The 25673-nt window shown below is 39.1% G+C and overlaps 2 protein-coding genes across 2 annotated transcripts; both read left to right on the forward strand.

Annotated features, from left to right (window-relative positions):
* Positions 1-4734: 4734 nt before the first annotated feature.
* On the forward strand, positions 4735-5271 carry LOC115453273 (uncharacterized protein KIAA0754-like). The gene has a single exon (XM_030181963.1). The coding sequence runs from the start codon at positions 4735-4737 to the stop codon at positions 5269-5271; it is 537 nt and encodes a 178-aa protein (XP_030037823.1).
* A 5895-nt stretch (positions 5272-11166) lies between these two features.
* LOC115453276 (proton-coupled folate transporter) lies at positions 11167-22026 on the forward strand. Its single transcript, XM_030181965.2, has 5 exons — positions 11167-12287; positions 12690-12791; positions 13888-14109; positions 15172-15328; positions 20876-22026. Exons 1-5 carry the CDS (start codon positions 11327-11329, stop codon positions 20973-20975), a joined length of 1542 nt encoding a protein of 513 aa, XP_030037825.1. The 5' UTR covers positions 11167-11326; the 3' UTR covers positions 20976-22026.
* Positions 22027-25673: the final 3647 nt, after the last annotated feature.

The following is a 25673-nucleotide window of genomic DNA, read 5'->3' on the forward strand; positions in this document are numbered from 1 at the left end:
TGAATCAGCTTTAAATAAATTTTATGTTAAATATATTGTAAATTATAATAGATGTTTTTGGTGTAACGTAGTGTCGCTTATTGGAACCTAAATCTAGTTTTATATTCAACCTTATTTTTAGAACGTACCGCACTTATGGTGCATTCATTTGTTTATTGTAATGCAATGTGTTCATGCGGTGACAGTCTGTTAGTAAAACAGCACAATTATTTATTGTTTCATGTAAAAAAAAAATATTACAAAAAATTAAATAGCCTTCAAAACCCACTTAAAACCAAAAAAATATTTCACGTAACAGGTATATACTGGTTACCAATTTTAGAGTTGATGACTAATTAAAGTGAAAAATTTTCTTTAAATATTTTTTAACTTATTTAACTAGCTTATCCAGCATTTATAATGTTTAAACTACCTGTATAGTATATACTCCTTAGATATGTAATTGATAAGGAATTAAGAATAGCTACTCTCCATGTAAGTATTCAAAAAACATTCAGAACACGACGTAGCTACTTTAAAAAAATCATAAGAACTTCCTTTTGTGTTTTTACATTCAACGCCTCATGAGGGCTTTTTTCGCTCAGTAAGAGGTTCGATCTTAGTCTACAAAAACAGTGGGAGCGGCGCGGGCACCAAAATCTACAAGTGGGTATTGTAACACATAGCTTCTTTTGCATGTGAACAGAGTAACAGCGACGAGGGTGCGCGGAAACCGCGGCGGGTCACGTGAATGGGGCGATGACAATAACAAGAACACGTAATCCGCTCGTGTCGTACGCTTGTCTTTCTAGAGACATATTTTCCTATGTAATAGAAAGTACTTATTGACATTTAATGTATACTAAAAGTAATTATCTTCATAATATCCTAATTGCTAATATCGTATAATATTCATCTTTTTGCAATATATTTTTATGTTTGATGACCGGTTTTGGAAAAAATACCACTTGAAGAAACTATGTGTTCCTAAACATTCAGCCATGACAATGCTCCTATGCGTTTTCACTGAGACGCCCGGGCCCGCGCGCTGTGTTTTCGAGTAGAAATATGCGTTTTCCGCCCTTTCCGCACCCGCTCTCGCTCCCACTGTGTTTGTATATTTAAGCTTAACATAATAAATTGAAATGTAGGTATACTGACTATCATTAATCTATTAAACAGTGAAAGTTTGTAAGGATATTTTCTATGTCAAAGTTAGCCTGTAAATCAATTCATGAATTTGGATGGAATTGCTCTGACCAAGTGCTTAATCAGCGTTATAATAGAGTACTTACCTCAATAAAGTAGGCGATTGGAAGCAAAAGTTAGTTGTGTTGTGACGAAGCCCTTGGAACTCGACAAAAACAAAACTCACATCACGCAATTATCCCCGAAGGGGTATGCAGAGGCACGACCAGGGCACCCACTTTTCGCCAAGTGTGTGCCGTCCCATGATGTGATAGGGGGCGAGCCTATCGCCATATCGGGCACAAATTCCAGACTCAGGGCTGATACTGGGCAGAAAAACCCAACTATCACTTTGCCTAACCCGGGATACGAACCCAGAACTTCAGAGCGCTGCCGTACCGCGCATGCAGTACAACTACGCTACCGAAGCAGTATGTTGGAGGTCCATATAATTTTAAATTCTTCCTGAAATTGTTTCGTTAATAAAATATAAAGAAAAACCTTTAATTTAATTGCAACATATACAATAAAAGAACTATCAAAAAATCATAGTATGTGTTTACACTACAACACGGAAAAAAATACCTAAACCATGCATCGTGGGCCTTGTTAGGAACCGGGCTTTCTTCGGTGACACTACCTTATCGTAGACGTGGTATCGTGAGGTTCATAGCTCGGCAATGACAATAGAGAAATTAGTATCGTCTTAAAACTATAATAATAATGTAAGTTACACTCGCAGTTTTAGTTTGTATTAGTTTATATTTTCGTTACATCTATGCATATTATACTTTTACGGTTAAATGTGTTATCTAAATATATATCGCATACTTATTTGGCTTTGTGTTTGTATAAAAATATATCGCACTAGCTATGCCCGCGGGTTCGCCCACGTGGAAATCAGTGTGTCACAATGTTTTTCCCGCGTAAATGCCGACCCATGAGATTTTTACAACCGTGCGACCTCTTCAACAGTAATTGTTATATTTCATAAAACCGTAATGTAGTATCAACATAAACCTGCCGAAAAGATGCACTCTTTTCGTTAGAACTGTACAAAAAACCGTTGAGAAAACCAACCACATACAGACAAACAGTTTTTGGGACTTTTATTTTATAATAATATGTAGTTATTTGGCTTAGTGGATGAATCCTTCCTGCCCGAATTTCGACCACGGCGGCCAACCTCAATGTAGGTCAGCCAGGTACCTACGATAGTACATAGAAGATATTATAGAGCACAATTGTGTGCACAATACACAGTTGCACTCTCTGTTCCTTCACCCTCATCATCCGATGAGACGGCCATCCGACATGACCCGAGAGATATCAGTACCAGGACCAACGGTTTTACGCTTTTCCAGGCACGGGGACATCACACTGCTAACTTCCTACTTCCGAGTTGCGACTAAGTAATTTTTAATATGAAAACATTCGAACACAGGACCTCAGCGCTGTAGTGGTATTCGTACCGTGTACGCATTACAACTTCGCCACTGAGACAGTCCTTCTTAACAGAAGCAAAAACTTGCTTCGTAGTGACTATGTGGTCGAATGCCATATGGAGCAAATATGTGAAATTTTCCATCACGTTTTTACCTTAGGCGGAATTCTCTTAAAGGGAAGCAGATGGTATCTGATATCAGACAGCCGGATGATGGCCGGTCGCAATTTCTTCCTCCATCATAAATCAAATTAAAATCTGTGATGCGCCGAACTTATAGACAGAGGAACTCATCTGTGGTTCGAACTTTAACTTACAGTAATATACATGTCGAAATTTTAACAGCGATAATAAAAACGGAGACTGTTCCACAACCTCGCCACTGGATGCATAGTGTTGTGCTGTTGTTTCAGAACTAAAATTACTTCTGCACTGATACTAAAATATAACAATTGTTAGGCTTATATCTCCACCCTCTTGTACTTCTCATAATTTGTAATTAACTGAAGCATACAATACAACGTTTTTACTATAATAAAATGATCAGGCGATCTAGGCAATATACTGCTCCTTGACCACTATAAATATGTAAGTAAATAAGTAGTTGGGATGTTTAACGGTATGTGATTATCATCCAAGAATACCCACGCTATCAGAATTGTGGAATGCTGAGATTTAAACATGAATTAGGGTTTGGGAAGTGATAATTAATTGGTCCCCTGATAAAAGCAAAGGTCGAATGAAACGCTACATCAATGAAATTTGTATCGGATATGGTGATAGGCTCGTCGCTCATCATATTATGGTTCGTAATACGCACGGTGAAAAATGGGTGTACCAGTTGCGTCTCTGCCTACACTTCGGAGATAAAAGGTGTGAGTGTGTGTGTGTGTGAAGTGATTGCTAAATCGATTAATAACATATCTATTCTTTACTTCATTATTTAAGTGTTACGTTAATCATTCATATTCCAGTCTTTTCTTATAGAAAAAAAAAATGTATAATTCGAAAACGTACTATGTGGAAGTTCGAAAAACTCGCTTTAAACTTGGCGACTCAATATTAAAATTGACATCCGAAACGATTCAAACGCCTAGCAACTTCTTTGGAGCAATTACATTTTAAAAATAATTTTAATATATAGATAAAACGTCGGTTACACGCTGCCCTTCTTGTCAACACGAGTAAGAGAGATACCAATAATTCGGTCTATTATCCCCTTGGCCCATTTTAATTGCAGGTAAAGCGCGACCGAGATCTCGGTTTCGGCATTCTCGGCTATAAATCCAACCGAGAAATCTGTCTCGGTTTCACTTACCGCTCTGAGCACCCGCCTCGAACGGTCCCTTTGGTCTTACCGAGTACCTGCTCGGTAAGCCATTGTTCTGTTCCGAGTACCTGCTCGGAACGACCGCAGCGTTCTCGCTGCCGCCACGGACAAGGGAACAATAGGGCATTGTCCCCGTTGTTACCTGCGTCCTTTGTTTGGGTCCGGCCGCGTCCTTCTCAGGACAGGGTCAAACCCGTTTATTTCCGTTTCTTCGACAATTTTGCCCCTTCAGGGCTAGCTCGGTGGTAAACCTAACGGTGATAACAAGACGAGCTAGCGTGACCCGGCCCGCGCTGCGCCCCCTCAGGGCTAAAACGAAGCCGGACGGGTGCGGATAAGGAAGCTGTGGAGACACACCACAGTTTCCCCCGCATATCGCCTTCCCAACCCTACCTTTCCTTTTCACTCCATCCCGTGTGACGGTTGAGCGTGCGGACCCCTAAAAAGGTCCAATACCGTTTACGTCGCACGGATTGCTAGGAACCCTTTCGCACAATAAGATTGGCAAAGGGATACAAGCTTAGGGCACACCTATTTTTAAGTACATCCCCCCTCGCCTACACCCGGCGGGGAGGACCACTCACGCACACAACCCCGGGCACACCCACCCGGGGACGTTTTGTTAGTTCCTTTTTCATATTTAAAATCACGCGTTCGCTTTTAGTGCGATAGCCGCCTGGTTTCTTGTGGGTTCTTTCCCATTTCCCAGGCGGAACGCACCCGGGTCCCGAACCCACTCGCGACTCATTTTTTCATTTCTTTTTAAGTGTCCCTAGGCCCGGACTCACCCGCAATGGCAGAGTCTAAGCCTATGGACACTGACGAGCCCGCGGTGGAGGAGGTCGGCAAGGCGAAACACGCCTTGCTGACAACCCTCGCCGCCTACATTAAGGGAGATCCAATGTTTTGTTCATTGGTCCACTCCCTAGTGGTGGCCAATGCTCCCCGGGCGGTGCAGGACTCGCCGGAATCGCCCTCTTCGCCCGCGTCCTCCTTCGACTCGCCGGAGTCACCCGCGTTCTCGGACTCGCCGGAGACGCCCGCGTTCTCGGACGAACCTAGTCCGCCCGAGAGCCCGGCCGGCGCCTGCGAGCCCGACCTCGCCATGGATTCCGATCCCGGCGTACCCCAGCTTTCCGCGGTCCCCGTCGCTTGCGCGTCCAAGCGACCTGTTTCCCCTGCCCCTAGCGAATCGCGGTCTGGGGCCACGTCGTCGGACCTCGACGACGACGGCTTCACGACCGTGAGGAGCGGGCGCAGGAAGAAGCAGCGTAGCTCTGACGCCCCTGCCTCCCAAGCGCCTTCTGCGCCGCCCGCGCCTTCTGCCTAAATCCAAACCCGCGGCTTCCAAGCCCTCGCCCGCTACCGAACCTAAGGGGCCTAAAAAGCCACCGAAGGTTAACCTTCAACTTCCCGAAGGGGTTCCCCTTCAAACCTTCTTTGATGCACTCACCAATGAGGGCATCGCAATCCCACCTAACGCCTGGATCAGTGGCCAAAAATTGCTGTTCCTCCAGCCCGGGTCAATTAGCGACCACCGCGAACTGACCAAATTTCTCGATAGCAAACGCTATCATTATTATACCTTTGCGCTCCCGGACGAGCGCCGCTACAGGTATGTCATCCGCGGCATACCCATCCAAATGTCGGCCGTAGAGGTCCAACAAGGACTACAGGCCAAGGGCATCACAGCCCTAGAGGTGCACCGGATGCACCGCAAATCGCGTGTTTCACGACCAGGCATCCAATACGAGATGGTCCTGGCTGTCCTAGCCACCCCCGATGACGTGAAAGCTCTATACGAGATTCGCGATATCTCGGGCCTCGGCGGCTTCACCGTCGAGACCCCACATAAGACAAACGAGGGCACGCAGTGTCACAACTACCAAAAGTACGGCCACAATTCGCGTGGCTGTCTCCTCCCCGCCAGGTGCGTCAAGTGCCTCGGCGAACACGGCACGTCACAGTGCCCACGCCCCAAAGATAGGTCCCAGTGGACGGGGCCGCCTTCGTGCACTAACTGCCGGCAATCTGGCCATCCAGCCAATTACCGGGGGTGCCCACGGGCACCCAAGTACAAAACTCAATTTTGGGCTCGTAGAGCCAATCAGGCCCCTCAGGCCGAGAAATTCATTTTGGCCCCAGCCCCGGTGCGTAATCCGTGGTTTCCCACCGCGGTACGCGCCGACTCGCGTTCCCAGGCCCAGGGCGGTGGTTCTCCCGGAGAATCTCCCGCCACCCCGGCCACACCACCAGCAGCAGCGGCCTCTGTTCCTGCTCCCGTCCCAACGCCTTCGACCTCCAAGGCTGCCTCTTCCAAGGTAGCCAAGTCCCTCACCATCCAAACCCCAGGTGGCGGCGACTCCGGCGTCTAGCGGCGCGGCTTCTTCGCCTCATTTCGCCTTCTCTCTGGCTTCTCCAGAGATTATCCAACTCCACGCGTTGATCCACGACTGCGCGCCTGAGGACACTGGGTCACTCTGACTCCACCCTCCTCGCCCAAATATATAACGCCCAACAGCGCATCTTCCAGCTCACGCTGGACTCTATTTTCTCTCCGTAATGGCTTCCCTAAACGGAAATTCCCCATCGCGACTCAAGCCCCGCTCCCTCAGAGTGGGCTTTTTCAACCTTAATGGTTTACGAGGCCAACGAGCCGAACTCTCGGATTTTGTTCGCGATCATAAACTGGACGTCTTCCTCCTCCAGAAAACGTTCCTCAAACCCTCCCAACGCAGTCCCAAACTTCCCAATTTTAATCTCGTGCGAAACGATCGCACCAATGGCCCTAAAGGAGGCACTCTCATTTATTACAAAAGGTCCCTGCATTGCATACCTCTCGACCCCCCCGAAAGCGTGAGCAACATTGAGGCTTCGGTGTGCAGGCTTTCCATGACAGGACACCCGCCGATCACTCTGATCTCGGCCTATCTCACCCAGTAAGGAGCTTCACTCCAACGAACTTGTAACCCTACTTAGCATGGGGGAGTCCGTCCTTCTGGCGGGCGACCTTAACGCCAAAAACACTCTCTGGAACTGCAACTCTACCAACGGTAGGGGCGCAGCACTCGAGAGCTGTCTTGACGAAATTGACATGAGTATTCTGGTTCCTTCTGAACCCATCCACTATAGCTTCATAGACGATAGCTACAGACCAGACATTTTAGATATAGCACTCGTAAGGAACGTGTGTCTCAACGTGCGTTCCCTGCGAGTGTTACACGAGTTAGACTCTGACCACAGACCTGTGATCCTAGATCTAGCCCCCCATAACGGTCCTTCAGACACAGGTTCTAACGGTCAGGTGAAAATGTCGACGAATTGGCGGCTCTTAAGCACTAAACTCAACGACACTTCATCTAATGATCTCTCTTCTATTCCGCCCAACATCGTGACTCGCGAGGAAATGACCGGCGCGATTCGCTCCTTCACCAACCATCTCCACCACGTCTTGAGCGAAATTGCCGAGAGGGTGCCCGAGACCGGCAATGGTCAAGGGCATCTTCCCGATGACGTGAGATGGGTGCTGAGGAGGCAAAACGCAGCACTAAAAGCCTGCGTGTCTGATCCCTCCCCGGATCGACGGCGTCTTGCGCCTTACCTCCGACGTGAGGCCAGACGTCGATTAGAGGTGGGAACAGCACTTGTTGGAAATCAATCCGACCCACACGGCTTTTTGGAAGCTGGTCCGCTCTTTCAAGAGAAAGGATGTGGCCTCTTTTCCTCCGCTCAATCGTCCGAATCAACGCCGCGCGTTTGACGACGACGAGAAAGCGGAATTATTAGCCTCCATCCTGCAGTCTCAATGCTCGCTCGCATCTACCCCCGTAGACCACGATCATCTTGGTGCGGTAGACACATTCGTCGAAATGGGAACGCGATCCCTCCGCCGCCTATTCCGCGACCGATCCAAACAATCGACCCGGACGTCGACGCGCCCCCCGACCCCCTCGCGCCGGTGACGATTGAAGAAGTCGTCGCTCTGATCAAGGCACTAAATAGGCGAAAAAGCCCCCGGGGCTGACGGTATCCCCACTAGGTTACTGAAAATGCTACCGGGGCATCTGGTCAAGATTCTTGCTGACATCCTCAATGCAGCATTCCAGAACTGCTACTTTCCTGAGGCCTGGAAAGAAGCAGTCGTGATAGGTATTCACAAGCCGGGTAAACCCGCGTCAGAACCGGCCTCTTATAGGCCCATTAGCCTTCTCAGTACGATAAGGAAACTTTATGAGCGGATCGTCCTCGACCGTCTCAAAATAGTAGCTCATTCTCACAATCTGCTCCCTCCGGAGGAGTTTGGCTTCCGAAATAGGCACAGTTGCGTGCATCAGATACTCCGCATCACGGAGCATGTCTATTCTAAATTTAAGCTAGGATTTTATACCGGTGCTCTCTTCTTCGATGTTGAGAAAGCATTCGACAAAGTGTGGCACAACGGCTTGTTGTACAAGCTGTACACTCTCAACGTGCCCACACAGCTCGTGCACATCATACGAGAATTTTTGTCGAACCGCGGTTTCAAATATCGCGTCGAGGGCACCCTTTCCCCTCGTCATACCATCTCGGCTGGAGTCCCTCAAGGCTCCGCGCTATCACCTTTTCTCTTCTCGCTATATACTAGCGATATTCCTAAATACAAAGACGCCCATCTGGCGCTCTTCGCGGACGACACGGCGATCTACGCTTCACGTAGAGAACCGGAACATGTGGTGCGCATTTTGCAGGCCACCGCCGACCAGCTCGGCGAGATTTTTCGCAAATGGCGCATCACAGTCAACCCCTCCAAAAGTCAAGCTATCCTTTTCTATAGAAAGTTTCAGAAAGAAGCGCCTAACGCTTCAGTTAGATTGTCTGGCCAGATCATCCCTTGGACCAATAAGGTCAAATATCTAGGTGTGTTCCTTGATCAGAGGTTGACCTTCGTCCCACACGTAAATGCGGTACGCGCGCAAGCCGCATTCGCGATGGGCCAGCTTCACTGGTTCTTGAACAAAAATAGTTTAGATGTCTATCCGCAACAAGATTAGGATCTTTACTACGTGCGTTAGACCGATCATGACGTACGCGTCCCCAGCGTTCGCGCATGTACCGCCTGCTCGACTTAAGGGTCTGCAGGTGTTACAAAACAAATTTCTCAGACGTGCACTCGGTGCCCCGTGGTACGTTCGCAATCGCAACCTCCACGTGGACATCGATATGCCGACCATCAGGCACTTTATGCACATGGCCAGCAGACGCTATTTCGATAAGGCGGTCAATCACCCGAGTCCGCTAATCCGATTAAATTCCAAATACACTCCATTCAACCGCGCGAAATGGAGAAGACCGCGTTCAGTTCTATCGGACCCAGAGGACGATATAACTCTGGCAATCCGTAGAAAGCACGAGCTGCTCAAAAAGCTCAAACACTCCACGCGACCGCTGCTCCGTCCTCGCCGTCGAGGACCTCGCCGCGTCCCCCGTCCTCCCGACCCTTCTGATAATTCCGGCCCGGGCGCCGAGGTAATCATGACAGACAGTTAGGTCGCTTGCGCACCTTTCGCGTTTCCATAATCGTTGATGTCCCCAAAAAACATCTTCTCTCAGTGGCCGTCCTGAGCCCAGGCTGGGACCCTTTAGAGGGTCGCCCTCAGCATGGTCACTTAAGGGCTCGTAGTGCCTAAAGCACTCACCCGCAAGACCGGTGTGTTTGTATAAGCCGGCCCTGCCAGGCTAACAAACGTAAGTCAGTAAAAAAAAAAAAAAAAAAAAAAAAATGTGTCGGTTCTCGGCTAAAAACCGCCGAGATTCTCGGCTATGACCGAGATGTAATTTTGTAAGGAACGGAATGGGGTTCGAATCCGCGCGCGGCCATATTCGTTGCTCGATGTGAGTGAGTGTAGGCTGCCTGCATTGTGCTTGGTTGGAGTCTCAGTTGGTGACCTGCGGCTGCCTTCGTGCCGTTCGTTCAGTGTTTTATAGTTAATAAAAGTAAGTAACAAACCCGCACTAGGCCAGCTTGGTGAATGCCTAAACCCTCTCAGTAGTAGAGGAGAACTGTTCCCAGCAGTGGGATCAAATATTTAATACATGGTATAGGGGGAGGGACGATGCCTACTAGTGTAGCAAGTGAACAGCTGTTTAGTTAAGCTGGAGAGTTGTACGATGAAAGGAGACACTCTTTGAAGGGTGAAAATGCCGAAAAATTGCTTTTTTATGTTATCATTTATGTTATTTTGTAAAAAACAGTACAGTATTAAACAGTAAATAACATTTTTATAGTTTATTCACGATTTGTCTGTTCTCGGTCTCGGCTCTCGGTCTCGGTCTCGGCCGAGATTGAAAAACCCGTCTCGGTCGGGCCTTAATTGCAGGTAAAAGAGTTGCATCCACTTTTACAACCCTCAAACCATGAGAACGAATCATGCAAAATTAATTGAACTTAAACGTGAGAATATGCCAAATGCTTAACTCAGAGGCTTTCTTGCAGTCATTTTTGGTTAGTTAACATACTAATGAACCTTAGGAATGATGAGACGTCACAAACAATAATTGTAATCTGATGGTAAATTTTAAGAATTTTCCACCTCGCTGTGTTTTAGCCAAAATAGCCCCTATCAAGGACTATGTTTTTTAATGAATATGTAAGTTGAGAGTCTGGAAAAGTTTTTAGCCTACCTCAGAACCAAGAAGTCACCCCTTTAGATTTTAATTTAAAGAAGAAAATTTTAATCATAATTCATAGAACGTAAGTTTTTCACTTTACACCAACATTTTCATAATTTTCGTTAAAGTTACGAAGCTAATTGTTCTTAGCAAATTAGTACAACTAATGTAAATTTAGTTGCAATAAAAAAATCTCGAATAAGTCTTTTACTTTTTTAAAAAGAAAACATTTAATCGTTCAAATCGAAAATTCTTAAAAATTCAATAAATATATTCATAACTCGAAATCTATAAAAAATCACGGAACATACACGTGATGATTCGGATACCCTAAAGGGTGCTCTATCTCTGGAACTTCGCTTGACACTATTTTCTGGGACACCGTGTATATCACATGATACTTTTTCAGTGGAAATTGCTAATAATCCCGAAAGATCAAAAAAGGGGGATAAATAACGAATCGCTTCTTATTTTTACCAACATGAAAATCTTTAATCTAGTTATTGCAACAAAAGTAAAGCGTAACATAGGAACTTGTAATAGTGAATCAGTGACATGTTAAGATGATACACCACAAGTTGTTATATTATAATTATGTAATAGAAGAAAGACAAGTTTTTTCGACTGCATTGGCCATGCATCGAGTCAAGGAGAACCTTCAGTGTCGATTAGTGTTAACAAGCAAACGCACATTTACAACTTAAGTTCTTTACAAATTATAAATTAATTAGTGAAAAATGAATGAAAATAACGAAAACGGTTTGGAACTTCCAAACACCGAAAAAAATAGTGATACAGCCAACGTAAAAAGTGAAGTGAAAGAAGAACCGCCAGTCCCATGGCCTGAGCGGATTAAGAAATTAGCCAGTTGGTTTACAGTTGAACCTTGTTTGATACTTTATTTTCTCGCGCAAATTATATCAAACATAGCGATAGAACAATTAAACCAAGAGAAAGCATGTCGCACCTATTTACATTACAACGAAACTATTTGTACAGATATTATCAAAAATCTCAAAAATGATAACAGAACTCATGAACTCCGAACAGAGATTTCGTTAGCTGTAACGAATGTAAACACATATCTGGTTCTACTGCAGAAATGTACCCCTGGAATTCTTTTACCATTCATCGGAGCTTGGAGCGACCGCACTGGAAATCGAAAAGTTTTGATAATGATGCCGCTCATAGGAGAAAGTATATCATATTCTGGACTATTCTTCACTACGTATTATTTTGTAGAATGGCCTTTGTGGCTGACTGCGCTGATAGAATCGTTGCCAACGGCATTATCGGGTGGTTTTTCAATACTTTTGTTGGGTGTATTCAGTTACATTGCTGATGTGACTACCGCGGAAGCGCGCACATTTAGAATGGGTATATTAAGTATCATTTTGCCTTTATGTTCTATATTTGGACAATCAATAAGTGGTACTTTGTTAAACGCAGTCGGCTATTACGGAGTATTCACGATTGCCCTAGCTTTAAACTCCTTAAGCCTTATCTATACATATATCAAAATATACGACATTAGAAATGAAGCGATGGAAGGAACATTCATAGCAAAGTTAATAAGTTTCTTTAATCCGTACAACATTTGGGATACTATATCTTTAGTAATAGTTATTCCTTTACAACAAAGGATAAGAGTGATTCTACTGCTTTGTGCATTTGTTTTTATTACGGGTCCGATTGAAGGTACGTATTTTACCATTTTTTATAATAAAACCTTTGCTTATTTTTTAGCGATAGCGTTTTACTGAAAATATGTGATTTCATTAATTATTCTATGTTTGCAATATAGTATTGAGATAATACTATCTATGGTAGATAATGCATTATAATTTTGTTTTGAAATAACATTGTTATAAGCTATTATATCCCAAGTTTTATTATATTATACAAGAAATAAAATAATTATAACCATCAGAGTACCTATAGGAAAGGAAGCATCATTCCATTTGTGGAATTATTATGTGCCTACTATGGTGACATTTCATTTAAAAACATTTTTCACAATTCTTTAGGTAGTTAATTCATTAATCTAAAAATAATGTTATTATACAAATTTAGTACAGTTTTGTCATTGTATATTTTTAGGTACAGGAGGTAATGCATACCAATATTACACTCATAGATATCTCATGAGTACTGTGGAGATAAGTATGTTCCGTACATACTCCACATTAGTGCCAACAGTTGGTAAGTCAATTTGATTGTATTTTGTATAAATGTACTAAAAACACCACGAATTAGTTTATAGAAAGCTATTCAGACGTTGTCAACTTGGTACTGATAAACATTACACTACTAGCTTGGGCCACTTTGACATTTTGAGCAAGGGTCAGTTTTACAGTAGTGCATTGTTTCTCGGCAAAAAAGGTTACAACGTTTGCAGAACGTCTTAAAGGCGAATAATCCAGTGCTTTAACTCGTCTGACCGCGTAGATGGTATACTACCTGGCAATCAAGTTTTACCTTGCATTTCTAAATAAAAAGTATCTTACCTTATCCCAAGGCTTTATCGCTTTTTTGGGAACTGCGTAGGGCATACAGACAACGTTCATTCAAACTTTCAACCCTCAATGTTTATGGGCAACAGTTCAGAGATCCCACATTCAAATTCCAATTCTCTCATCACATTATTTAAATTCTATAAGAACATCTGCTCCTAGTTGGATAAGAGAGGATTGATATGAGACAGGCGACCGGTCGTAAAATCAATTCCAAATAGTTTAAACAATATGCAGGAATAAATATGTTACACCGATCTCTTATTGACGTGGAGTAAGGGCGAAGGCACCTGATAGAAGGTGGCCATCCAGGCGTTGATCTAGTCTATAAGTATGCCAATCTTTGGTTTAGACGTGAACTTATAATCATTGAAACATCTTAACATACTTATAATATAAATAAATAGATTGCTTTAACATTATGAACTCGCAACAAAGGTGTTGTAATTATTATAAATAAAACTGGTTTCGTCTTGAGCTTATATTTTTATGTGGATACCTGATGCAAAATATATAAATAATATTAATTCTAGATTTATGTCATAGAATTATACTATTATAGGGTTGAATATTCTTTAAAATATCATAAATATTTAATGATTTAAATTATTATAACAACTCTCTATTACAAACAGTATACACAGGCTGTTGACGCAGCTTACAACCACTAATAACTTTGTCTCCAAAATTGTCAAATTTCCAGTTATGAGGTGAAAATCATTTCTTTAGTCTAGAACGTTATAATGCGTCGGTTCAAAATAACAAAGATGTTCATTATTTTTCAGGAACTATTGTGGCAATAACTGTTTTCAGTAAATACCTGAAAATGCATGATTCCCTCCTAGGAATTATAGGTACTGGATGCAAAATAGTTTCATATGTAGTTTATGGCCTAGCACCAACAAAGCAATGGTTTTTCGCTGGTCCAGCGTTTGAAATATTTGGAAATGTAGGAGTGACGGCTGTCAAGTCGATTGGAACAAAAGTTGTTGATCCTGATAAAGTTGGTGAGTGATTTTTTATTATTTTCCGTATTCGGTAAGGTCTTTTAGAATAATCGTGAATATTTCCATGTCAGAGAAATGTTGTATGAAACCAATAGACATCCATTCTCGAAAGCCGCTCAACATGACACATCAGGAGCGAAGCATGTCAATGATTTTAAAATGAAGAAGTCATGGCCCGCATGTAGAAATCTCACTTAGGATTTTGTTGTTTTAAATTACAGTAATCAAATGGAGAGTAGGTACAATGCGTTGTACGGTCTTAAAACATCTTTTCTTCAAGATTTTAACATTATTATTTAACCTCGAAATTCATAATTTCCCATGATAATTATTCGATTCAACATATCCATGGTCTTTAATAGGAACAAATTGATGTAATTTCGTAAATATACCGAGTATAATAAGTACAATCTTACGTCAACAGTAATATTTTTTGTTTAGATGATCTAACTTCGAAGATGTTGCTATAAAAATATGCGCAACAAGATTATCTTTATAATAATGTCAAAAAACTTAGTTCCCAACTATTATTTTGACAGATATAATTACTACAGTCATAAAAAATGGCGAAAATTTTAAAATTAATCGGATATTTGTTTGATTATATTTTTGGAACTAGCTGAATACATTATTATTATGAGCATTATTAGTACTTGCGAACGGGGGCCTGATAATAGGACTCCCATTAGTAACTTTAGTTACCGTTGTAAGCCATTTGAAATATTAGAAACGAATTTTAAAAACATCTAGCTACACTTCACTTAAACATAATCGTTGTGGTTTTAAAAAACAAACGATTGTCATCACCAATCGTCTTTTTTATTATAATAAAAATAACTTTTATTTATTTGTCGTTCTTGAGTATTCTATTTTTTTAAAATAAAATTTTATGTTTTGTTTTCTGGTCGGTAATGTGTGTTTTTGGTTCTTCTGATATGGTATTGGATTTGTGCTTACGAGCGGTAGTTCACTTAATATCAAGATATACACTGACTCGTTTATTAAACTATTCTATTACAAAATGCATTTCCTACTTTTTTTCACCACATTTTTTTTTTTCAGGTACATTGATTTCTTTATTGGAAATAACAGATGCACTCCAGGCGTCAGCAGTTATACCATTGTTCAATGAAATTTTTGTTAATACCATAAATACATTGCCCGGAGCAATCTACTTTTTAGCAAGTATTTTGACTCTACCAGCGTTCATCATATTTGGGTGAGGTCTTTTTATACTTTTATTTAATTTTATTTGTCTTTAAGTACGTCCTGGAATTGTCCAATCAACCTTTTTTACAATTACCTACCCTAATAATGTTTCCGTATAAGGTCATATTGTATACATACTTGTCTACAACATAAATTGCCATAAAATAATACTTCTTATCTATCTTTCTAATTTAAATGCGAAAGTATGTGAAAATGTTTGAATGTTTGTTAGAAGTAAACGCAAAAATAACTGAACGGAATAAGATGGAAAGCACGATTGGTCATATCCTGGATTAACACATATGCTATTTTTATCTCGGTAATTTGCTCCCAAAGGAAGTTATATAAGTATTTAGTCTATTTTTTTAGATAAACACCATTGTAGGGTTTTAGAACTATTGTAGCGGTAAAAGGTTCTCACGCGTGCGAAGCCGCGAATATTGAAATCTATAATATAAACATGATTCGCTGAATGTCTTGCTAAGCACAAATCTCGAGAGCAGCTGAACCGATTTTGCTAATTCTATTTTTTATAATTTTCCTTGAAGTACGATGATGGTTCTAACGGAGAGAAAAATTTAACAAATTGCCTGAAAAAGTCTAAAAACATCACTTTTCTATATTCCCATACAAAAGATTCGTAATAATAATTAAAAGTCAATTTGAACTTTAATATCATACCATAAAGTTTAAGTATTAGTGGAGGGGTTCTGGGAAGGCAAAACAATTGAGTGTCGTTAGTATCGTATAAATATTAATATCAATATGTCGACTGATAGGCGGTACGAAGTTCGCCGGGTCAGCTAGTTTTCAATATAATTTTATAAAAAAACAAATCATTACAAAATTAGATTAATAGTGTTGTTAGATGATAACCACTCACATAAACAGTATTAAAACCGTCATAACTTACTGCATAACATAGCATGACACTATGAAAAGAAATGTTTAAAGCTTTCTGCCAGGCGGTGTTCCTTGTTTCTTTAAAGACGCTTCACCTATCAGAATCTTGAGAATCTTTATCAATACTGAATTTAGGCTTTCATAATATGAATGAATGAAACACTTTATTGCATACACCAAATTCAGAAAAATTAATACAATTATTACATCATATAAAAAAGTGCACCAATGGGCGTTCTTATCGCTAAAAAGCGATCTCTTCCAGACAACCCCTCTCTCTTCTCTCTTCTCGACTAATCTTCCAGACAACATGAATAATTATTATCGTCGCACCCAAGGTTAAGCACTGCTGCGGTCGTCGGAGACATTTTTAATGATCCTAATTACTTTAATGACATCCGATCTTAACCGGAGGTGCATCCCAAGGTTGTTTATCAAATTCTTCGTCTATTAACTTGAAATACTTGTTTAATATAAACGCGTTGTACAGAATAATTTGAATTGAATGTTATATAAAAGGTCAATATATTATATTACGTAATTAAATACCTAGAAGAAATCAAATCAGTGATATGCAAACGAAATTTTATACACATACCTAATCACGCCTTTTGTCCGCGACGCATAGATACCAATGCACCCACATTTCGCTGGTACATATTTCATCCCATAATGTGAAAGGGAGCGAGCCTCTAGATAACGGGCACAAATTTCAGACTGAACTTATAATAAGCCTAAAAAATTTAACCACATTACCCGACCCGTGGATTGAATCTGAGACCTGAGCACGGTAGTCGTACCGAAATAATACTTCAGCACCGAGCTATAAAGACTACCAAATCACCATGAATGGAATTTCGTATTTTTACTTATAGTTATATTCGGTAATAAATGTTTCTTGGTAGGTTAGCTAGGTTAGGGTTTTTATTGTCCTCAACGGTGAGGATCGCGCGTTTCTCCCTTATTATTTATTTAAAATTACATATATACATTATTTTATTTCTTTTTTCCTGCCAGCCCGAGCTGGCTTCTTTGTTTACTATATTTTTCATTCACTTTATTATCAATGTAAATTGTCTTTGTTTATATAAGCTAATTTAATTAAGTAATAATGAAATATTCTCATGTACCTTGGACTTATCATAAGTGCAACTATGTTCACCTACGTGATGAATAAAGCATTTTATTTTTTATTTATTTATTGTTTCCGAGTTAATTGCATAGCTCGCAGAGCTGATAGCTGATAAGGTAGAAAAGATATAAATTCTCCACATGTGCCGACAGGCGCAGCGTTATGCGCTGGACAGACGGAAAAATAAGACGCGGCCGTGGTGCGGACATATGTCTTTTCCGCGACCCTTTCATACAAAATGTCGCACTCTTAATAAAATAATGACCCATTCCAAAATTGACAATTTGTGGGAATCGTCAAACAACCAATTTCTGTTTGAGACCTTTTAGTTTTTTACCATTTTTTTTTCATGCTATAGGTTACATTATTTACTATATATAAGCTCAATTTTATAGCAACTTCAAAAAAATGGTAGCAAATAAAAATTAGTTTTCCGACGACTGCCACAAATTAACAATTTTAAAAAGTTCATTATTTTGTTAAGAGTGCGATGTATAGAAACGTCGTGATGCAAAACATACAGAAAAGTCAGAATGCCGGCACTCACGAGTCGCTGTCACACAAAACTACTTGCGTCCTTGAGTAGTTGCGAGGTGTTTAGAGAAGGAAGATCATTGTATATCAAGTGAAAATACTTGACGATTATGTATTCAACGTCTGAGGAGTTCCTTCGTGCATCTACGAAATCGAAGGTCAATCTACCATTTATTTTTAATATAAGGCATTTTAAAGCTACACTGAAGACAACGCAAAACGTATCATTCTAATCACAATTGATTTTAAAGAATTCTCTTCTGTATCTTTGAAACCCGAAGTTTCATAACAATAATAATATTAAATTAGTACTTACTTATTCCAGTTCCTAGCCTTCTCCTCTCCTCCCATCCTAAGAGGTTCCCAACTATCCACTCCCGACTTTAATCCAGAACCCTGCAGTCACTAAGCTGGGGGACTCCAGTATCCCGTTCGCGAATTTCTCCCGACGTTGACTGCGGCGTCCGATCCCAAAAAAAACTATCTCCATACGAAACTTCATAAAAATCCGTTCAGTAGATTTTGAGAAAACCGATAACATACAGACAGACAGAAAGGGGGACTTTGTTTTATAATATGTATAAGTTACAAAAAAAGATAAAGTTTATCTACATGAAATACTTAAAGCGATTACATTTATTTTGATAAATATCCTAAAATGTGCATTGTAAAAAATGTACCCGATTTAATTATATTTATGGCTCATTATTTTGGTCACAGTGGCTTCCACATAAGGTAGATGTATATCTATCTTATGTGTAACATATGCTGTTGCGGAATTTTATTTATAACCATTTAAGACAAACAATCCTACGGTATATCATCTTTGTAACTCCAACGGTTTAGGCAGCGTACCTACGCCAAGTAGCAATTTTTTTTTTCCAAATTACACAAAATCATTATAAATTGTAGCCTATGTGTTATTCTGATGTATAACCAATATTACAGTAAAGTTTCATCAAATCCGTTCAGTAGTCTTTTCGTGAAAGAGGAACAAACATACGTACATACATTAATACATACATCCATACATCCATCCTCACAAACTTTCGCATTTTTAATATTAGTAGGATAAATTATGCAATAATGTCGTGAATCAACAATACTACACCATTTAACAATAAGATTTAAAGGTCTAGGATGTTTTTTGTATCATATTTAAGAAAGACATGATGGAATTTCCCATTCATTTTATTATAATACCTAACCATAACTTCAAATTTTAAATTGATCACGTAGGTAGTAAATAAAGATACCAATTTTGCAATACAGCTGTCTGCTCACAGAATATTGTTATTATTATTATATTCTTGCTCTTTAACAACACTGATGACGCTTTCCACTTTATCAGGTATTTTTTACCTGTAACCTTAAGGATTCACTTCCCAAGGCATTTGTTGTGCGCTCGATCTTCATACCAAATTCACGGCCATAAACGGTGAGACACGTCTCGCGGGCCTTAGCGCTCAGTTAAGTATGTAAGCCTCATGGTTGCCAAATTCACATGGAGGCCTAAGAGAGCTCGGGAACATTTCCTGGCCTTCTCCCCTCCCATAATAAGAGGGTTCCTTCCCGTTCCCCTATACTTGCTTCCCTAGATGTACTCCCCCTCTTCCCCACTTTTCTCCAGGGCCTTGCAGTCACTAAGCTCGGGGATTCCAGTATCCCATTCGCAGGTTACTCCCAGTGTGGAATGCGGGGTCCGATACACATAAAAAAATCTTAAGGATTGATAATCCTATCTTATTTTATGTAAACCGCTTTTTGTTGCAAGGTGGTCAGACAACTTCATTAACCAATTAATATTTTTAAAGATTCACTCATAGGTATCGATCGATAGATGCATTCAAATGCGAATAGAATAATAAAACACAAATGTCACATAAATATTTATCATCAACAAGAATAAAAAATACAAGTTTCCCTCGCTGATACGTCACATTGTGCTGCATACCGCATTATATTCTTACTAGTGGTCAAAGCTTTACCGTGGCATTGAATATATTTCTAACAAATATTATAAATAAGTACATTTTATTTTTCTGCACTTCTTATATGCACTATAATCATGCCAAATCTCGCACTCATACATGCGCGCAATGTACTTAAAATATTAAAAAAGAATAATCTCGCCCTGGGAGTTAGGTATCCCGCAGACTACTTGATAATGCAGCATCAGCGCAAGGTTACCATATGTTATAAATTCTATCTAAGTAACAGTATACCAAATTTCAAGTCAATTAGACTTGTGGAAGTAAGAAAGAACTGGCATTTCATTGGAAGATAAATATTTATAAGTTATAGCCAAGAATCATTTCGATCACATCAACTCTCTAACAAAAATCTGCATTCAAATAGGTCCATTTGTTTAGAAATACCTGTAACATAGACATACAAACACACACAAACAAATACTTTAAACTTATAACACCTCTTTTTCCATCGGGCGTTAAAAAGAGGTATAAACTTATCTCTCCGTATCAATACGTAATATATTATGATATTATAATTCAGTAAGAGTTGCGACAAGTCAAATAATACTATTAATATGTTCTCAGTTTGACCACAGACATTTACCATAAACAAAAGAGTATACAATATGTGTGCAACGAATGGTATTGTGTGTAATATTTTTTTAATGTATACTATAAACAAATATGAATTGTTGCCTCCTTCTCCATATAAACTTTAATGTGCTAAATTCCATAATCCGTTTGCGTTATTTTCGTAAAATCAGGTACACAGTTTTTGCTTGACTTATTAATATTATATAGACGTTAATTTCGTACTGTGTGGGAGAGTGTTGATCTGCTTGAAGCGATTATACACTCTGTATAGGGGTCAAGGTTTAAATGTTCACGTCGAGCAATATTTTGTGTGAGTCCCAACAATATTTAATCGATATTGAATCCCCTAGTGCAGATAATGTTAACAAAAAGTGGCATTTAATTTTAATATTGTTTAAAGAGGTTTTTATCACACTTTCAGAATACTATACTTCTTACAGAAGAAACAAGAGCGAGACGTCGTCGAGAACCCGGCCGAGAAAGAGAAGCACGCTTACGACAATGACGTCACAGCTCTGTAGATTTCTTGTTGTCTTTTAATTTGAAAAAAAAAATTAAAACCAATTTCTCCTTTTATGGACTATATATATCCTATATGTAGAAGTGAAAGCTGTAAATTTTTTTTTTTAGTTTTAGTTGCATATTTTGTTTGTAAATTTATCATGCATAGTTTATTCAAACGTTACCTATATTTTAATATATAAGTATATATAATTTATTTATACATAGGTATTTTATACGTTATCGATAAAAACACTAAAAAGAAAAAAATTACATGGAATGACTAGAAATTCTTGTTTAAAATGTTGCAATAAACTATAAGTCGTGTATATCATTCCATCTCTTTCTTATGCCACCTTGCCTATTTACAATCGGTGACTTCTCGCCTGTCAACATGCATTTCTTTTCTGTTTTTTAAGAGTGACCCAAGTGGTCACTCTCAAAACTGATTTCAAACGCTTGTAACTTATTATGTTTTTAGTGCATTTTCATAATTCTTTCTGCATTATGATTTGACTATCGTATTTTTTTTTTATAAAGGGATTTCTATTAAGGACATAATCTACAATATTGTGCTGCCTCGATATTTATATAGGAATGGGAATTATATTGCGTTTTCGATTAGTTCGCTACTCATATATTCGTGAAGTGGAAAAATGTCTTTCCAACGCTCCCACATCTTTCGATGTGATTACACCATTTACACATTAAACTTTGGAACTTATTATTTTATTTATGCTTCTAAGCGGGATGACGTCTGTATTCGACATAGAAGTTATTTATCATAATAATATAAGCCTACAACTATAACATTTACCTTTACCTATGAATGAATTAGTTTTAAGTAAGCTTTATGTTAAATTTATAATGTAAATTAAAATAAATGTTTTAGTGTAACGTAATGTCGGTTGGTGAAACCTAAATCTAGTTTTATATTCAACCTTATTTTTAGAATGCACCGCACTTATGGTGCATCCATTTGTTCATTGTTATGTAATGTGTTCATGCGATGATAGCCTGTAAATAAAACAACACTGTAACAATTACAAGTTATAATTTACAATTGTTAGTTTTATATAATAAAGAGATATATAATACATACCTATGTATATTTATTTTTATCCCACACAAAATCATAAGTACTCCTTAGTTATATTATAATTGGTAAGGAATTAAGAATTTCTATTTTCCTTGTATGTATTCGAAAAATCATTCAGATAATAAATTACGGTTTCTCCAATTTTTCTTTATCTGTGCTATAACACGTGGCTTTGTACCTACCAAATTTCAAGATTCTCAGTTCACCCTGTAGATTAGATTCCCTTGTGGGTTTCGAAAATTTGCGGCATAAACGGTTGTATCTTTTGATTGCGCGATAATATCGTTTTATTTCAACTTTATAAAATTGTTTTATGGCAAAAAATATAAAAAAAAATCCATTAATTAAATCGCAACATATCAATACATTTCATATATTTTTTTTATTAATAAAAGAAATAACAAAAGTGGTATTATGTGTCTGCACTACAACACAGAAAAAAATACCTAAAACATGGATGGTGGACCTTGTTAAGAACCGGACTTTCTTCGGTGACACTACCTTATCATATCGACGTTTGAAAGGCTAGTGACAATTTTTGCTACACTAAGTTTCATACATATTTGAAATCAGTAATTATTTACATGTTTTTGTAACCTAGTTAAAAATGTTCGAGTAATAATGTCGCTTAAGTCTTTCTACCATCAATGTTATTTACCATAACAAAAGGTGTAGTTTATGTTTAAAAATATTTTACCTAACAATATTATGATAAAGATGCATTATTCCCTTAGGCTATTAACGAAGACCTATCTTTGAAATTCAGATCTACAGTTCGTGTACGAGGTTCATAGCTCGGCAATGACAATAGAGAAATTAGTATCGTCTTAACGCTATAATAATAATGTAAGTTACACTCGCAGTTTTAATTTGTTAATCGAGTGCTGTGGATGATATTTCATCTTTTCGTGGCATTTATGCATATTTTACTTTTAAGGTCAAATGTGTTATGTAAAAATATATCGCATACATATTTGGCTTTGTGTTTGTATAAAAATATATTGCATATTTGGCTTAGTGAATGAATACTTCCTTGTCGAATTTTGACCACGGCGGCCAACCTCAATGTAGATCAGTCAGCTACCTACGATAGTACATAGAAGATATAATAGAGCACAATTATGTGCACAATACACAGTTGCACCATCTGTTCCTTCACCCTCATCATCCGGTGAGACAGCTTTCCAACATGACCGGAGAGACATCAGGCGCAGGACCAACGGCTATACGTGCTTTCCGAGGCACGGGGATATCACACCGCTAACTTCCTGACTCCTTGCTGCGACTGAATAATTTTAAGTTAAAAAACTCAGTCACAATTATTTATGGTCCAGCGCAGCATTCGAACACAAGACCTCAGCGCTGGAGCTGTACTTACCGTGTACGCATTACAACTACGCCACCAAAATAGTCCTTCGTAACAAAGGCAAAATATTGGCTTCATAGTTACTATATAGAGCAATTATATTATTATATAATATAGAACATGTTGAAATTTAAACAGCGATAAATGAAAACGGTTACTGTTCCACAACTTCGCCACTGGGTGCACGTTGTGCTTTTGTTTCAGAATAAAATTATGTCATAAATCTAGTACTTCAAATTCAATTAAAAATTTGTAATTTAATGAAACATTCAATACAACGTTTTAAGTATAATAAAATGATCAGGCGGTCTAAGCAATATTATTGCTGATTGACCACTATTGGTAAGTAAATAAGCAGTTGGGATGTTTAACGGTATGTGATTATCATCCATGAATACCCACGCTATCAGAATTGTGGAATGCTGAGATTTAAAAATTTATAAAAAAAAATAATGTTTAATTCGAAAACGTATTAAAATTTGTGGAAGTTCCACAAACTCGCTTCAAACTTGGCGATTCTATATTAAAATCGACATCTGAAACGATTCGAACGCCTGGCAACTTCTTTGGAGCAATTACACTTTAAAAACAATTTCAATATACAGTTAAAATTCATTCTCTGCGTTTTGCTAAACATTTTAATTGCTCTTTCAGTTTAGACGGAACTTTAGCGTGTTCGCAGTTATTTTTAGTACAGTTACAAAGTAATTTAGTGGTGTTTAGTGTAGTTGTGTATTTTTTTTTTGTTTATTCCTGGCACGGTAAAGCGACTGCACTGCACCTAAGCGTGATGCCATGCAGATAAAGTATCGAATAGCAACAGATGACTATATCATGCCATTTGCCACTATCATGCCGGCCTACTAGGATCCTTTTTCACGCTATGGTGGAAGAATACAAGATTATAAGAAGCTGGGAATAGACGGCCCGGCATTTATTCTAAAGCTTGATATTGGGGCAAAGAAAAGGTTTGACGAACCTGTAAGTACGGGCCGTGATGGTTTTAACCATCAAGCTGTAGCTTCGCCTGCCAACACGCGTGACTCTGCTGAGTAAAACGCTACTTGGTCGTAAAATTGGTGATCGCAACCACCTTAACGCAACCATCCGAACGTCACTGAAGCTGTCCAGTGATAACAACGCTTTCCCCGCGAACCCAAAAAAGAAATATCTTGAAAATGAATAAACTATTTAGTCTATTTTGCACCAATTTTTAAGACTACTATTTCAATTCTATTGATTTTTATTAAGCGCGTATTGTGGGTGCGCTAATAGGCTATATTTTATCGCGACGATGAGTCTATATTCAGGCGGAACCGCGTGAAAAATCAAATATTAAATATTTTTAATAATTTTGAAAGATAGTTATAGTAGAAAATAAACGATGGAAACATTATGTTGTCTGTGAACTTTAGCATTTAATTGGCATTATGTAAATTCAAAGAGAAAATAAGAAATAATTATAATTTATAGTATTGATACTTAAATCTGGCATCTAGTCCGATGATACAAGATTAAAAAATTGTATACATAAATGCTAAAATGAAATAATGCCAGTTGCAGACCAAATGCAAAGCAAAGTTAATTTACCTTAGCTCGCATAGATTAGGTAATGATATGTAGGAAGTATGTACTAGATCAGATTGTTTGCGGTCTATACAATGCGACACTAGTATGAATGAATAACTTAGCTATACGAGATAAGCTAAAGTAAGATAGCTTAGTCCGTGGTCTGCAATCGGCATAAACATTCAAGAATCAAATACCCATACCACATAGTTTGATATAGTTAGTATCGTATCGCAATAAAAAACAACTAGCATGAGCCGGATTGCCAGTATCATATCACCACTATAAAATCACATAACACTAGTGCTCGTGCAGTAGTCGAAATTTGACGTCGTATTCAATATATTTGTAACACATTATATATAAATTAATTTTTTCTGCATTTTTCTGTAATAATAATATCAGCCCTGTATTATATACTTGCCCACTGCTGAGCACGGGCCTCCTCTACTACTGAGAGGGATTAGGCCTTAGTCCACCACGCTGGACGAGTGCGGATTGGTAGACTTCACACACCTTCGAAATTCCTATAGAGAACTTTTCAGATGTGCAGGTTTCCTCACGATGTTTTCCTTCGCCGTTAAAGCGAACGATAAATTAACAAAGAATACACACTTGATTTTTTTAGAAAAGTCAGAGGTGTGTGCCCTTGGGATTTGAACCTGCGGACATTCGTCTTGGCAG

Source organism: Manduca sexta, chromosome 16 (genome assembly GCF_014839805.1).
Source record: "Manduca sexta isolate Smith_Timp_Sample1 chromosome 16, JHU_Msex_v1.0, whole genome shotgun sequence".
Classification (NCBI taxonomy): Eukaryota; Metazoa; Arthropoda; class Insecta; order Lepidoptera; family Sphingidae; genus Manduca; species Manduca sexta.

Bases quoted from the DNA above. Each gene is read 5' to 3' on its own strand.
- LOC115453273 (XM_030181963.1), top strand. From the start codon at position 4,735: ATGGCAGAGTCTAAGCCTATGGACACTGACGAGCCCGCGGTGGAGGAG.
- LOC115453276 (XM_030181965.2), top strand. From the start codon at position 11,327: ATGAATGAAAATAACGAAAACGGTTTGGAACTTCCAAACACCGAAAAA. The intron at 12,792-13,887 runs GTAAGTCAATTT...ATTATTTTTCAG, and splicing joins CACATTAGTGCCAACAGTTG to GAACTATTGTGGCAATAACT. The intron at 14,110-15,171 runs GTGAGTGATTTT...TTTTTTTTTCAG, and splicing joins TGTTGATCCTGATAAAGTTG to GTACATTGATTTCTTTATTG.